Raw genomic sequence first — 16754 nt, 5'->3', positions numbered from 1 at the left:
GCCTTCCCTCTCGCAACCACCTCTTGTCTATAACTGTATCTTGTCTCCCCCTTCCCCCCCCACATCCTCCCTTTCTGCAGGTGGTGCGCCTATGCCAAAACCCCAAATTGGCTCTGAAGAACAGTCCCCCTTACATCCTGGATCTGCTGCCAGACACCTACCAGCACCTGCGCACCATCTTGTCTCGCTATGAGGGCAAAATGGAGACTCTGGGGGACAACGAGTACTTCCGGGTCTTCATGGAGAACCTAACAAAGAAGACAAAGCAGACCATCAGCTTGTTCAAGGAGGGAAAAGAACGCATGTACGAGGAGAACTCACAACCCAGGTGAGTAAAGTGGATTAAAGTATGGCACCTAAATTAGTATTAATTGAGTGGATGTGATTCTAGAGGGGAATGGCATCAAAAATGGCTTGATTTGGTTTTTCTGTTCTCCTCTCAAACCATACTGCTGAGCCATTGTGTTGATTTTCCTTAATGAACCCATCTGAAACAGGTCAATGTGAGGTGTGAAATCTTCATAATGCAGCAGTTCATTCTGATAATTATGACTGTAGGCACAGACTGAACAACTGCACCCATCCCTAACCCCCAGGGTGGTTGTAGCTCAAGATGTATGAAAACAAGAGGAGAGAGGTGTTGTGGTTTGAGCATGTGAGCGTATGTGGTCAGAATGGGGCTTAATCTACAGCTGCCTGCCTGCCTGTCACTTTGTTTTTGTGCCTTTCTATCTCTACCATCTACTTCTCTACTTGTAGCTGTAACACTTTCTTTTTTGAAATCACATAATGCCTCTTTCTCTTTATTTCCTCTTACATTCAGAAATCTTTGTCCATCTTTGTCCACTGAAAACAGACACACAAGTATACAGTCTGTATTAAAAATAAGCAGTTGTCTGGTTTTATGTGTGGAGAGACTTGTGTAAGCGTGATTAATAAGACATTCCCCTTGTTTCCCTTGTTTAGAAAATATCAAAGGCAAAGGCTTTGACAAAATGGAGCTCTTTAAAATCCTGTTGTGTTAATGAGTAGTTTCTCTGAGGTGTAGACTAGCTACTGAATGGAGCTGTTCTTACCTCCTTGTTTATATCACTACAGATTCTCTTTGGTTCATTGTATGCTTTGAACAAGGGCTTTAGACATAGTTGTAACAGACCATACACAGTATACAATGTGTAATGAAATAGTGTGTTGGCCATCATTAGGTTTCTCTAGGGAGTGTTTCACAGAAGATGTGAGTCAGTATTAAATATTATCCCTGTAAGGGCTTTCTCTAGGAACTGTCGCTGGATCAGTTGTTTCTCTTGCTGGCAGTGAACAAGATGACTTGCGAAAGATTTTTAAAAATCCTTTGTGATGTCCAGACTACTTTTTATGTCTGGCTTCTGTAAGTTGCTGCTGTCTGCTAGAGCTTTTTTGGATTGGTCTGTCAGACAGTGACACTGAGCGGATGTGGAAATGGGTGGACAGAAACTATTGCCTGAGGGGAGAAGTTAATAGCAAAATCTGGACCTAAAATTGGCTTCATCCTTGTGCCAACGGTTATTCATATTTTCTATTTTAAGCAGTTTTCAATGACATTCTTAACAAACCTGAACAAAAGCAGTTTACTCAGCTTTCCTGTATTTCTGAGTTGTTTTGCTTCTTGCCTTAGATAATTTCTATTACTAGACTTTACTTCTGCAGAACTATGAGCATGCTATATTGATATAGCGTGGGAAGACAGTAATGCTGTTTTCTTTCAGTTTTCATCACCTCCAATGAAGGATCAAGTAATAGTATTCAACTCTTGATACCTCTTACTGTTGTTTGAGCTACCTCATCCCTGTAGAGCAGGTATATTGTCATGAGCAGAAAGTTGATGCATAGCCAGTGTTTCCCCAATGGTGCTGTTGTGCATATGTCCACAAGTGCAAAATGCAAAACATATTTGCTTCATTAATTTTCAAGTTATGACACTGCATATAAAATAAGTAAATTATGATAAGCACATATGTTTGTTTTGCTTGCACAAATTTGCACAAATAGTGTACAAACAAATGAAACCACTTTGGAGTCATTTGGGCATTAATGGTGTGCTGGCAGAACAGGCTATGCTTAAAATTTTAATATAGAATTTCAGTTTGAGCACAAATTTGATTTTGTGTGCACAAACATACACAAACAAACTGAAAATAGTTTTATTCATATTTTGATCATATGGGCTCTAATTTTTGCACAAGGTTCAGCAGTATTCCCTGCAGACGTCAGTAATTCAGTACACCGTTGTACTAATTGTTGGTGTGTGAAACTAATTGTTTAATTAGACACCCAACCTGAGTAATTAATGTGAAATGTGCAGGTATTATTGCAGTGTAGGGAATAGGCTGCACAACTGTGTTAATGTGTAGCCTAACAGGATTAATTTGTAACCATTTAGCTTGTCTTGTTACAGTCGCTTCACCATGGGACATTTGGAAACTTTCACTTTATTTAATTCAATTCTGACACATATGTTACATTTCTATTGCCTTTACCAAAGAAGTTAAGTAAAAGTCTTTCCCTTAGGAGAGGTATACAGGTCTGTATGCTACTTATCCCAAGTGAATCGGCCAGCTGTTGCGCACACACCCGCGAACAGCCTATGTTTGACTGCTAAATCGTGTCGTCACTGTGCATGCGAGCATGTATTTGTTTGTGGGTCCTCTTGGGAATATAAATGAACCATGTGAAACTTTAGCATCAGCTGGTCATGCTGCCAAAATAAGAGTGACTACAGTCAAATATGAACAGGAAGCTGACCTATGAGAACAAATCAATGAACAAGACAGCTCTAGAGCCTCAACTTTGCAACAATGTAAAGTCAACATGCAGTACATGAGCCCACAAAATAGTAAAAGATGAATATTTTCTAGTATTGCTTTGTGTCTTCTTTAAGAAAAGATTTGGAAGCTTATACTCTTAAATACAGGGAGAGGGAAGCTTTAGGAGGTTATTGTATTTTTGTTTGACCTGACTGAGAAGATTAAGTAATAGTTTTATCTAGCCAGTGATACAACAAGCTTAGTTCCTCAGTGAGACAGTTGTTTCTCAGCTAGCATGACAGTAATTGTGCAGACAGAAAAACCCCATGAAGGCAACCAGAAAGAAGAGGAAGCTTCTATCTTAACAATCCCTATATTGAGCTGATAAAGTTGTTTTAGGCATTTTATCCATTTCTCTGTGAAACACATTTTCGTCATCACTTCATTGCACCAAGAGGTTGTGCAGTAAAAAATTCTTTGTTAAAGCAGAGGAAATACACACACACACCACACACACACACACACACACACACACAGAGTACCCAGACATTACACACAAAGACTGCTATTGTCTGTATGGAGAAGGCAGTGGCAGTGACACTAACCAATCAGTATCAGCCCACTTAAGAATGCTATAGAATCAACCAATGACGTTGAGCCACTAGAGAGACTAGTGTGTGGTTAGGCTGCAGCTGAGCCCTGCACATGGCTTAGACTGAAAAATAGAACTGTAAGGATAACGATAATCTCCCTAAATGCAAAAAGAATAGTTTGATTAAACACTGCTTTCACTCTGTTCTTCAATTCAGTTTGAATTAAAATATGAATGAATACTGACACTTATAATTTCCACCACTGTGACTTCAATCAGCATCCCTACTTGATAGTTATTCACCCAATTATTGAAAATTGGGAGTCTACAAAGTCTTAATAGCTATTTTCTTGTCAGAGTGAAAGATCCAAGCGTGTCATGAGAGCCCTGAATGCAGCGTGGGTGGATATGCTATATTGTGATGCTGTACAGACTTCTTCACAGTGTCTCCCCCCCAGAGATTTAGATTCTCAATTTATCTACCCCCCTACTCCCATACAAATCACACACATTGTTTAGCTTTAGAGTTGAAGTAGAGTTGAGGTTGTGTAGTACCAGTCTGATAAGCTTGGTCTTTAACTTAGTAGCAGCTGGGTTATGTGGGGTAAGAGGTGTAATGTATTTACGTACTGACTGAGGAGAGAAAAAGAAATGCCTCAGTTTGAGAGAGTGCCACTGAAAGTGAGTCTATTGTGAGCGAGACTTAATTATTAACATTGACAGCCCATATTCAGTCAGAATCAACACAACACAGTCAGCACTTCCTCCTTGTTTGCTTCACTTACTTCCTCTTCTGGCTTACACAGCACAGCCGAGACACTTTTTGGACTCAGAGTTGACAAAGACCCACACAGGAGTTGGTTTTCACTTTTTTTTTACCTCTCATTTTTCAAATGTAAAAACTTTTCTCTTTTGCCTATTCTGAAAAGAGTGGTAGAGGAATGGTTGAGGAAAGATCTAAACTTGTGGTTAAAATCTCAACCAGATTACACTATATAATGGTGCATTATAGTTAGGCCAGAGCTAGAGCTTAAACATCTAATAGATCAATTGTTTAGTTGATCAAAATAGAATTAATTGGTCTGAGTTTGATTCAATTTTCTACTCAAAATCTGCATATTTTATTTATTTCATATTATTATAGACTGGATAACTTAAGGTTTTGAACTACTATTTGGACAAAACATGCAGTTTAAAGACATCACATTGGTAAAATATAATGTGTATATGTTATAATTGTCTGACATTTTACAAGCTAATAGTATAGGAGTAGTAGGATAGTAGGATATGACTCAAGCACAGGGATTAAGCCAACAATTATTTTCATTATCAACTAATTCTAGTTATGTTCTTATATTTTGTGAATGTTGTTCTGTCTCAGTTTAATTGATTAATTGTTATAACCCCATCCAAATCACATTTTTAGATAGTTATTACTATGGTCTATAAACGTTTTTCCATCTTCCAGAAAGAAAAAATATAATTTCAGCTCTAGAAATTTTCACAAGCTGCAAACCAAATGCTGGCTGGCATTTAACTAGCTGCCTGGCTCACTTGTCTACTCTAGAAGCCATATAGCAGAAAAGTGTGGTTGTTCAGGCCAACATAGTATTTGACTTAGATGAGAAGGTTTGCTAATTATAGTTTTGGTTGATTGTTCTGTCTTGAGAAATGAGTGTGCTGTCCTTCTGAGCTCCCCCTTGGTTTTAACACAGCTGCTTTGTCTGTAGCCAGTGTATTAATTTACTTATGGTCAGATAGGAAACCCATATGTTAAACATCACACATTCTCCAGTCCCTTAGTAAAGTAATACAGTAGAAGGGTTGATCAATGTGTCCACAGAAAAGCCCTTTAATCCCCCTCCTCTGTGGGTTTAACCGGATACTGCTTTGACCTCTCTGTGAGACTCTGTTTGATCGTCTTCCTGGGCTAAGCTGCCATTGCATCCTGACCACTGTCGATAGGTCCAGCTGGTCACAGGAAGTGGTGGGCTTACAGGCTGCAGGGTGATGCATTTGTACTGTGGGACAGCCTACACTGCAGAAAGTGATAAACCCAGAGGCTAATAAGATGTTGTAAATGGTATTTATAGTACGAGTGTATATCTCTTATGGTCTAATTTGTCTCATATCTTATCTTTACACACCTAAGCTGTTGCTGGTGAAAGGCTGTTGGCTGTGTTTTAAAGTAAGCACACTTCGCTTAGTGCTGAATGGTGTGAACATTTTCACATCCTGAGTTTTTAGATTTGGGATATCATCAATCCTGATCTGCCTTAAACAATTTAATGAACAAGGAGGTTATCAAAGACAAATCCAAATTCCTTGACATGTAGTAGTACTGCAATTATCATGATGTAATTTTTGACCGCTGGGAATTTGTAGAATTTCTGGTTGATATTTCTTTAAAAATTAAAAAAACCACACTCACTCTCTTTCTCTCTTAAATCAGGAATATCATCACTTTTTTCTGTCATTTTAAAGACTAAATGATTAATCAATTGATTAATTTGTTAGTTCCAGTCCTACACACATGGTAAATTAATAGTTTAATCCACTCATGTTTTAGGCTTACTCTTAACTGCTACCCCTCCTCCTTTACTTGCTACCGTCATCTCTACCTTCCTTTACTGACAGCATATTGCTCCAGTCCTTCGCACAATAGAAAAATGCATTCCAGACATGCTTCAGTGATATTATTACAATGGTTGGTAGGAACAACTTCCTCAAGCTTCAACTCATTCCGCCTTCTGTGCAGCAGAACTACTGTTTGGGCTTCAGTTGCAGGTGTCATGAAGAGCATTTCACTCAAGATGATTTGGGTCCATTTCTCTTCACTCATCTTGACAACATTCAGTTGTGTTTTTGAAATACTTCAGTTGTTACCTCTGTATGAAATATGCAATCTTGGAAATTAAAAGATGAACAACTGATTATTTTTTACGTTTTATTGTCTGTAAAAATTAATAATCAAATTAGACCAAATATTTATTATCATCATCAAACAATTATCAGGACCGGTCAGAACAGCTGCACCTTTATCTGAAGCACAGTGGAGGTGAAGCACGCACACTTTGCATGAGGCCTTCTTTTCAGTAGGTTGTGAGAGCTGCTTGGCACTGTTGTCTCTGATGTCACACTAGCAGTTCTTTTCACAACACCTTGCTGTCTGTACATTTGTGTTTTGGACATAATTCTTAGTTTTAAAGTTCATTGTATTTGTTGGACAGGTCATGTTTTCAAACCTGGATAAAAAAGATCATAGGAGGAAATTTGCTGTGCAGCTGTTTACAGTAAAGTGCATCTGTGTTATCAATGATTTATGTAGTCAAGCCTTTGTGAACAGAGAAAAACATGGCATTGTACGGTACAGTGCCTCTGGTATTTGCAAATGTCATTTGCACCCATTCCTATTTTGGTTCACCAAGACAGCCCCGTCCTAAAATATGACTTCCTATTTTCTGTAAATGTACCTGACATCCATGTGAAACAAAAGTGTGTCTCTGAGAGCACTGCTCCTGACTTTGACTATCTGAAAACCAATCTTATCATTGCAGCTATAACGCTGTAGGAAAGGTCTGTGTTTGTAGTATTGGACTGAAGCATGAGGAAATGTGGCGGTGCATTACAATGGTGTACAATGATCAAATTGATTACAGGAGAAGGTTTGCATGAATATCATTTAGTCCTGTTTTATCAGTAGCTGTATGGCTAAGTTTAGCTTAATGATTCTTGCTCCTACACGTTTTAAAAACAGAGAAATACACTTATGGGTCGTTTGATATGAAAGATTAAACCTGCTACTAAATGTGGACATGGACAGATTTAACTATGCATAATTCACAGTATAGTAATGGCAAATATGCACCACTAAACTGATAGTCCTGTATTGTTGATTTCATGGTACGAAAAAGGTTTTAAGACCATATTCAGAGAGCCAGAGTCCCCTGCTGCCAAACAGTTAAAATAAAAAAATGCTGAAGGCGATAACAGGAGAAATAGGTAAATGCGTTTTTTTCCCCATAGATGTGAAACCCCAGTTTTTGTCAGTCCTTTATCTGTTGTTTGCTTGTTCACTTTACCAGAAAAGAAATGAGTAAGAGTCGAACCCTTTTAACCTTGAACTGTTTGGAGCTCAAAAAAACATTGCCCTGAAATCTCCCCCCTAATGTAGCTCAGGTTGACCTGATTGAGGTTCAGACATTATGCATTCTCATGTGCCTAAACTGAATTTTATTATTGTATTATTTTTCTCATATTGAAGACAGCCACAGTGTTGTTTCACACCACTGCTGTTTCTCTGCTGCATTCACTTTAAGATAAGATAAGAATCAAACTGAGCGCACTGCCTTTGTGGCTCATCTCTCTGAGATGAACAAACTGAAAAGAATTAAGGGGAAAAAAGTGTTTCCTCTCTCTGCACTGCCACAGCAGGGACTCTTGGTGGTTAGCGAGTTGGTTGTGATGGAGCTGGGAGTAAAGTAAGGAAAGCTTTTAGTGGTTAGCCTAGCAGCTAAAGGGGTATCAGTGCTGGGAATGGAAAACACAGTTCACACTTAAGAGGCTGCGGGTGTTTCTGCTTCAGTTACATTTGCCTGCGCTTGTAGCTTGTGGCTCTGTATACAGATATATACATACAGATGTGGACACACACACACACACATACACACACACAAATAGCAGAACATCATGGTTATTTATGTTGCTGCGGTATCACTAAGCAGCCGACTCATGTAGTCCTCACACTATTAGATTATAGTGATTAGCATGACGCAACCCCCAGCTTCTCAGCCCCTCAGGGTACAACAGGCACTTGCTGTTTATCCACACAGAGATAAATGAGCTCGGATATGCACTGAGATATGGTTGTTCATCTGTATTGAGCGGATTAAGCTAAAACAGCTGTTTTAAACTATCGTTTATTTCTCCAATAATCAACAATAATCTGAGTTTAATCCTGTCTAATTGTCTAGAGTGATTAGAGCTTTGACAGTGAGATGAAATGAAATTTGAAATGCACATTTGGAGAAGTTGGTCTAGATTTTGAACAGGTGCACAGTTGTTTTTTTTGTTTAGGGTTTTTTAATTTAAGAGTTTCTGTGAGGAAGCAGTAAAATGTGTTTGGGTCATTGCTTAAGTGCAGTGTAGAGTGTGTGTGTGTGCGTGCATGTGTGTGTGTGTTGTGTGCTGTCATGGCTGTTTCCTGATGGAAATCTGGAGCGAAGCCAGTTCCGGAGAGTTAAATTTATAAAGTGATGACTAGAGCAAAATGGTAAGCCAGAATTTCAGACACATTATCCACTGTGTTTTCCAGACAACAGTGACATTTTTTATTTAGCCCCCTCGTATTTTACATATACGAGGGGGCTTACATAGCTAAAAATCATATGCAGGGATTTTGATATCAATGCACCGGTATGTTCTCGTACTAACGTGTCATAACATGTTCTAACATGAACCCTTAAATGCATGTTGCAACGCAAAAATAACCATCATAACTTTAACTGTTTTTTCCAACTGTCCTTTTTCCACTGACAGTTACTTTCACTATCGATTAATCAGTCAATAACTGAAGGGAGAGTGTCAGAAATTAATTTGCCTGGTGGTGAAATACCAGTACTCTGAACTGAAAATTTTCTTTGTATTGTTCACCTCTCATATGCCAGATTTCTATGTGGCTGGTATAACTGTCCCGTTGTCTAGCAGCTGTGACCAGAGCCTGTGATGGCGAGTGCTTTGCATGACTTGAACAGCACAATAAAAAGTGACGTTCACTATGTTGTCATGTTGGAAGTCTTGTGATGTTACTTGTAGTAAATGCCCTTTCACATGCAACTTTTGATCTAACCAGCATACTGAAATTGTCTTGTCTCTTATAATTTGTGTAAATATGGCAGATGGTTACACTGGTGTCCATGTTTCCTCAAAGGAGTATAAACAGAGTTTTGCAGACCTGCTATGCAGTTTATTGCAATAAATTCAGTGTCTTCCTAGAATTCTCTCATTACATAAAAATGGAATCCACAGGGCTGCAGAGGTCTGAAAGGGTAACGATTATGGATTTGTATTTTGCTGGTCTCAAAGTGTAGTTATCCTCCAGGTACTTAGTACTGATCTACTTTAATTCATTTTATAGATTGTTGTAAACAACTTTTGGTAGCTTTGTTGCAGGGCTCAGTTCATGCCTGATCTGCATTTTCCCTTTAGCCTTGAGCAGAAAAGATAATACAGCTGCATGATGATATTACAGCTACTTGTGACTCTGCCAATCCAGACAGACTCTCATTCTGTAAGGTTGACCCTTGCTGGCTGTGCTGCGGTGTATTAGCGCAGTGCGGTGCTGGCTGGCTAGCTGCACTACTTTATCACAGCCAGCAGGAAACAGGAAGGGAGCAGCCAGCTGCAAGGTCAGAGGTCAGTCTATAGCATGAGGGGGATGGTGGACAAAAACCTAGTGTTCAGAAAAAAGGTTTGGTTCTTTGCTGTGGTGGTGGTTAAGAATGATCATGAGAGACAGATATGGAAAACACTACAGATATATGACAATCCAGAGTGGGTCACCAAACCAGCCTATGTATGTCCGAAGCCCACTTGTCAGTGTTGGCATAGCAGCTTAAATAGCAGGAACAGTTGTAGGGGTAAGGTATTGGAGCACAGACTGCTGCTCAGTACACACACACACCCACCCACATGGACGCACACTCTACAGAGTGGGCATTGTAGGATAGAAAGGGACAGGGACAGAGGGAGATGGAGAGATGCTAAAACTGACATTGGCTTGTTCTGCTACTTATACGATTAGATTTGATCCTGTATCTTACTTCCAGTTTCAAAATAATGTTTTGGTAATGCTGCCTCTGCCATGGAGACAAAAAGATGAATGAAGACAATGAAGTCTCATTCACTGGGCAAATCTCGTGCCAGAGACAGCTGTACCACCCCACGAGCCTGATGCCAGTCAGACCAGTGTTCACTTTTCACATTCCTTCACACGCATTCATATCGTGTGAAAGTGCCTCTGATTCACATGTTCACTCGATATGTATGTTTGCTTTTACAGCACACACCAAGTTTATGTGGACCTACTGTGTGTGCACATTGGGTGTACAAATTCAGACCAGTGAATATCAAACTGTTTGGTTATCTGTCCCATAAAAATCTCGACCTGAGGCTTGTGACCCCCCGACATTGTTTTAACAGCACACATGTACTGAACAAGCAAATGTGCAGTCAAATGTTTGGGGATTTTTTGACTGAGCAGTTGCGTATGTCGCTTCAAATGAAGCTTCCTGTGATTTTGCAGGTACAGCAGCTTGGCTGTCTGAAAAAACGGCTTCTCCTACTGCACAGGTTTATCGCTGTGGTTTTTATTTTATTGCATTTTTTCATGCTTTAAAAGCCCTAACAATCTTTTTCTCTCAGCTTTTTATTATGAGCATAAGTGTTCTACATGAACACAGAATTTCCTGTTTATATTAGAAACAGTTTTGATGAACTCACTTGAGAGATGTCTGTGTTTTCTTTTTGTATTTTCTTACTGATTTTTAGGGAGGGGCGGAGAGCAGTTTGAAAAAGTTTTGTCACATTTTTCCATTCACCAATGCTCAGGTATACAACACAGTCTACAACATATCAATAAATACATTATACATCAAAATGTAATGAAAGTTTTTGGGCTGTTTGCTTATGTTTCCACCACTGCCAATTAAATTTTATCAAATGGCGCCCTCACAAACCTGATAAATTCCTGAATATTTAATGTAATGGAGAAGTACTAAAGATTTCAAACCGAATTTTCAGAGGTGTTAAAGCTGCATTAATCAGTAGCTTTGATAGATGTATAAAATGGCTGTTTATTCTGCAGCTCAGTGGGCCCTTTTTGCCTCTTCCAGCTTGTTGTTTTGTATTTACTGTATGAGCTAAAAAATAAATGAATAATGAAACTGATTAATGTGGTTAGAGCTGAAACTATAGATAGAAAATTAGTCAGCAACTATTTTGATAAGATATTAATCTTTTTAGTCATTTTTCAAACAAATAATTGTCAGTTCTTGCCTTTCCATTACAATTAACAATTGCTGCTTTTATGTGTTTTAAATCATTGTAAATTAAATATTTTGGCGTTTTTTTTTTTTTTTTTTTAACACAGGTACTCTAGTCAATAATGAAAATACTTCCTAGTTTCACCCTTAATCACAGTTTTATTCTGTGTTCCAACTCTTGCTTGAACATCAGTGCACGATGTGCAGAAAGGGTTTTTTCCTTTTTCTTTTCTTTTCTTTTCTTTTTTGTTTTTTTGTTTTTTTTTTTAGGAGCCAACTCTTTGTTGTTTGGTGCAGTGGTAAGCTAGTTGAATTGTAGTGTTAATCAGGGTGACCGCACTGCTCATACACACTACATCCAGTCTTTTCCCTTGTATCTATACAGAAATTCATTCATACAATTTGGACTATCTTTTCATTTGACAAAAAACACTTGAACTCAGCATAACCTCAGTTTCCAGTGCTTAGAAAGAATGCCTACAATGTTTTATTTTTTTCAGTCTGATTTCATTTCTAGATCACAGCGACATTGGCTGAACTAGGTGACATTGGTTATATGTAGCTCCAGCTCACAGAACTATAGCATACTGAGAATTTTCGGAAAGACCTGAATGAGTTTCCTTTTGAATACATATAAAATCCAGCCAAGCATTAGTCTCCTCAGATCACAAAACTTCATTGCATAGAAATTGTGGCCCCAAGTTCAAACATATCATTAGCATTTGCTGGTGAATTAGAAATGAAATTAAATGGTGGGTTTGAGAAGAGGGCTTTATAAGCTTGAAGTCTTAAGTAGCCTCCATGAATGTTTCAAGTTCAGAGATGAGGGGAGTAGATAAGTGAATTCATAAGACAGTAAACTAACCTAGATGTGGAAATGAAGGCTTTGAGTGAGGAGAGATTAATTCCACACATAAACTTGAGAGAGTATAGCTGTCTTCATATTACGTTGTAGATGAAAGTAGAGCAGGAAGGGGGCTGTTATAACTTAGATAAAAGCGCGGGGTAGAGAGAGGTTGACAGGAGAATGGATGAAGCTACAGCTTTAAGGCTCAGTAGGCCAGTAGGGCCAGGAAGCAGAAGAAACAGAGGAGGACCTCCTGCCGAGATGATAGCTGCCGAAGAAAACACACAGAAATGCAGTGTCACAAATGCCTGCTTTTCCCTGAGATGACATGGAAGGGGTTCAAGTCAGTGGTTGTGTGAGCTCCTCTGGGAGATACAGAGGGTAGTCGAAGGTCTAATTTTCCACATTGCATCACTGATGAGGGGTAGCCCTGTCTTCAAAGACATACAGTTGACGATGCAACAAGCTTCAAGTCTTTGCTGTAAATTTTTAAGTGGGCAGTGTAGTTCAAAAGATTAGACATTCAGCTACAAGAGTGTTCACTGTTTGAGGATCATTTACTGCTGAGAGGGTATAAATATAATGCTTTACCTCAGTTTGCGAGTGTTGCATTTTCTCTTTCAGACTCTCGTCTTTTCCCTCTAAGATTAACTATCACCCTAACAGGCACTGGTCTATTTTGGCAGGGTCTCAACGTACACTAATGGTATTCATCCATCTTCAGTCACTGTCCTCTTTCCCCATTCACTCTTTCCACTCTGCCCCCCGCCCCACCCTCTCCACTCATAGGGTACATAGTGTAGTGAGGGGCAGCTGCAGTGTAGCCACACTTTCATCGCTGTCTCTCTCGTGCATGTCAATTCACCCTGCCCAACAGCCAAGCACAATCTCACTCTGTGCTGCCTCGTAAATCATGGCTTTCCCAGCCTAACACTCCTAATGCTGTGATGGGGTGCAGGGGGTATGGTGACACTGTGCAGCTTCGTTCTCTCATTTCCTAGTCCCCCTCTTTTCCTCCTCTTTGTTGTTCTCACATCTTTTTACTCTCTTTATTTTTTACTCTCCTACTCTCAAGCTCTTTCCTCTCCTCTGTGCTTGTTGACCACCCGCTTGCAACTGGAACCGGAGCTGTATACTAGGACGTGCTAGCCTCTACATCTCAGTCACTCTGTGATCGTGTGTGTGTGTGTGTGTGTGTGTGTGTGTGTGTGTGTGTGTGTGTGTGTGTGTGTGTGTGTGTGTGTGTCTGTGTGTGTGTGTGTGTGTGTGTGTGTGTGTGTGTGTGTCTGTGTCTGTGTCTGTGTCTGTCCTTGAACACTGCTATGTTGTCTCCATGGACCTGCGACTATTTCTGTACTGTGGAAGCAGCTAAGGACAATTCTCAGTGGGAAGAAAACACCAAGCAGAAACCCAGCCTTGAGTAAAATGCTGAGCCTCCTCTGTTAACTACCATCCATCTTACTGCATATTTTACAAACTATAACCTGTTATTCTTATGGACATGTAGAGTCTACATTCACATCTTATGTTTATTTAAAGAGGTAAGGCAAAGCATTCACGTTGCCTTCTCACGTGAGTGTCAGAACTAAACTAAAGAGTCAGAGTTTGCCTTGTGGAAAAACAAGTAAAAGCAAAGTTTGTGTTACTTGGTACAAGCATTGTTTTTTTTTGTTTTTTTTTTTCTGAGACCAGTAAAACAAGTCACTTGCATGTTTAAAATGTGCAATAATTCTCTACACCAAGACTAAGCTGAATCCATTCAGAAGACCAATATCCTCTACAACCTGCACCCATCATTCTATCCAGCAATTGTGGCCACAGGCCTACATGCAACTGGTTACCTCAATTTATGGTGATGCCAGTTTCACCAGCAATGTGCGATTTATCTCAGACAACAGCACCATCAACCATGATAGCATGATTAGTGTCAAGACTAATTCCCTACTGAAGGAAGTGAAAAAGATATGTTTTGGAAAGCAAGTGTAAAAGCAAAAGAAAAAATCAAAATCTGTACAACATACAATACATAATCTTTCAAGAGTTCATTCTGTGTCACTGCAACTTTGCATCACTGCGTTTTTTGCATTGCTATAGATGGCTGAGCCAGCACAAATGCTGAACAGGTTGCTATTTATAGGTGACTTAGACAGTAGCATGTTTAATGCACATTTGAATACAGAAAATATTTTCGAACTCATGTTGTCACTTTTCCCAAGTGCTAACCTTGAACAAAATCTCTAGCAAGCAAAAACTATACAGGTTTCAATAAATGTCATTAGCAAGTCTTTGCAGCTAAACATTCTTAAATATCAGGATTAGGACTGATACACCCTATCAATAATATCCACAATATATTTGGTGTTATCTGATTAATATTAACACATGTAATGCTAATAAATCACCAATGTTGATCTACATTGGGTTTTGAGGCTGTTTTATGGTCAGATGACGCTGTAACCACAATAAAGACATGAAATCTCACACGCTCCCCTCTACTCTTAACTTCCACAGGAGGAACCTCACCAAGCTGTCGTTGATCTTCAGCCACATGCTGGCTGAGCTGAAGGCGATCTTCCCCAATGGTCTGTTTCAAGGTGACAACTTCCGCATCACCAAGGCAGATGCTGCAGAGTTCTGGAGGCGCGCCTTCGGGGACAAGTGAGTCCAATTATATATTACTTTTCACTTTGAATATTATACTTTTCCAGTGGTTCCATACTGGCATCCTGGAACCCTATGGGGTCCCTTACAGGTTGTTCCCCAAAAAAATAAATTGAATTCACTGCTTAATTAGAAAAACAATAAACGTGTCTTTTTTGACATGTAAATGTGCAAACTATAACCGTATACTAGACCATCACACACATTTAATCAGTCCCCGAGTGTGCACAGCTAAGTTGGATTATAACTGAACACATTGAAAAAATAAACCAGCCATGTGGAACTGCAAGACCATTTTAATTGCTGGGTTTTCCCAATACCACATTTATTTCCCCTATATATCAGATAACTATGTGGTTTATATATGTTACAGGAATTGACCAAAAATATGACCATCATATGGAACAGTTCTGTATTTTGCAAATGTTGGCCTGAGTGCATTGAAAGTTATCTGATAACTCTTTCTTTAAAAGATCACATCAGCTCAGCTTTTGTGACCGTTGACCCTCAAAGCTCTATCAGGGAGTACTCAAACAGTCTGTTTAGAAAATAGCATTTCCTCTTTATCACGAATGAATCATTAGAATTTAACTTTTTGACGGGAAATGAACTTCATATCTGTATTTAGAAGTGTTACTGATGTATCAGATACAGGTGCTGTGCAGTGACTTTAACTGTTCATGATGCACACCACAATCAGGTAACAGGCCAGATAAGCCTAAGTTAAAATTCAGCCTGTCACCCCACCTTCATGCACCTAGGGAATGCCTCAAGGCAGCATGCATGTAGTCTACACTCAACACTCATTATTTATGGTGTTTTGATGTTTGATTTCAGTTTTTGCAGGAGGATGGCATCATCTCTTTTGTTTTTGTTTTGTGTGTTACAGGACCATTGTGCCTTGGAAGGTGTTCCGTCAGTCTCTCCATGAGTTTCACCCCATCAGCTCGGGACTGGAGGCCATGGCCCTTAAGTCCACCATAGACCTCACCTGCAACGACTACATCTCTGTCTTTGAGTTTGACATCTTCACCAGGCTATTCCAGGTAGTGAAGACACGCACATCTACTTGTGCACATGCTAAACCTTTCTCCTTGTGTTATCATTTCCTTGTGAGTAAATGAGAGAAGAAATGTGCAAAGGAAGTGACAGAGCAGATGGAGAGAGAGAGAGTAATTTATAGCAGTCTGTTAGCTTTGGTGAAGGAAACAAATTTCATTTGAGCAGCACATAGTGAACTTAAACTAATCTGCCACATCTTTTTTCGGCTAACTCTATCAACTTGTTAGCAGGATGCCTGCTGATGTATTCACACTGTCAGATGTGACTGAAGTTGAAACTTTCCTCCACTCTGCTCACTCAGTACAGTAATTATTTTGTCCTTTTTAAGTGGTGTCTGTTGTTGCTTCACAAGACCCAGACAGGTCTGTGTTGTGTTTTTTTCTTTCTAGCTAGAGTCACTCTGAGATCCTTCTCAAGGACAGTCATTATTATATGTGCTCCCCTAAGGTTGGACTGTCTTGCTGCTAGATGAATCATAAACAGCAAGGATGAAAATTAGTGGAATAAATCCCTAGGCACGAGTCTAACTGAGCTTGCACACGTTGTCAGTTTATGAGTTGTTTTACTTTGCCAAACCTTGACTCAACTTTGTAATTAATAGACCTCACTAGCAGCACACAGCTCATGTGCTTGGAGTCATGGTGAGGTAAAGGGCTAAACACAACCAACCATTTATATTTTGCAATCATATACATGAGGCAGCAGGAAACACCCCATTTATTCTTTTCTTTTTCATCAACATAGAATGAAGAAGCAGGACAAAGGAG

The 16754-nt window shown here is 39.4% G+C and overlaps 1 protein-coding gene across 1 annotated transcript in view; it reads left to right on the top strand.

Annotated features, from left to right (window-relative positions):
• The window catches only part of cbl (Cbl proto-oncogene, E3 ubiquitin protein ligase), a 35825-nt gene that overhangs the window by 5971 nt on the left and 13100 nt on the right, over positions 1–16754 (top strand). Inside the window, exons 2-4 of the mRNA XM_051065699.1 lie at positions 81–328; positions 14776–14922; positions 15815–15971. Of these exons, the coding sequence (XP_050921656.1) occupies positions 81–328; positions 14776–14922; positions 15815–15971 (552 nt within the window). The remainder of the gene's footprint in view (positions 1–80; positions 329–14775; positions 14923–15814; positions 15972–16754) is intronic.

This window comes from Lates calcarifer, linkage group LG21 (assembly GCF_001640805.2).
Source record: "Lates calcarifer isolate ASB-BC8 linkage group LG21, TLL_Latcal_v3, whole genome shotgun sequence".
Taxonomy (NCBI): Eukaryota; Metazoa; Chordata; class Actinopteri; family Centropomidae; genus Lates; species Lates calcarifer.
This window is presented reverse-complemented; position numbering and strand designations above follow the sequence as displayed.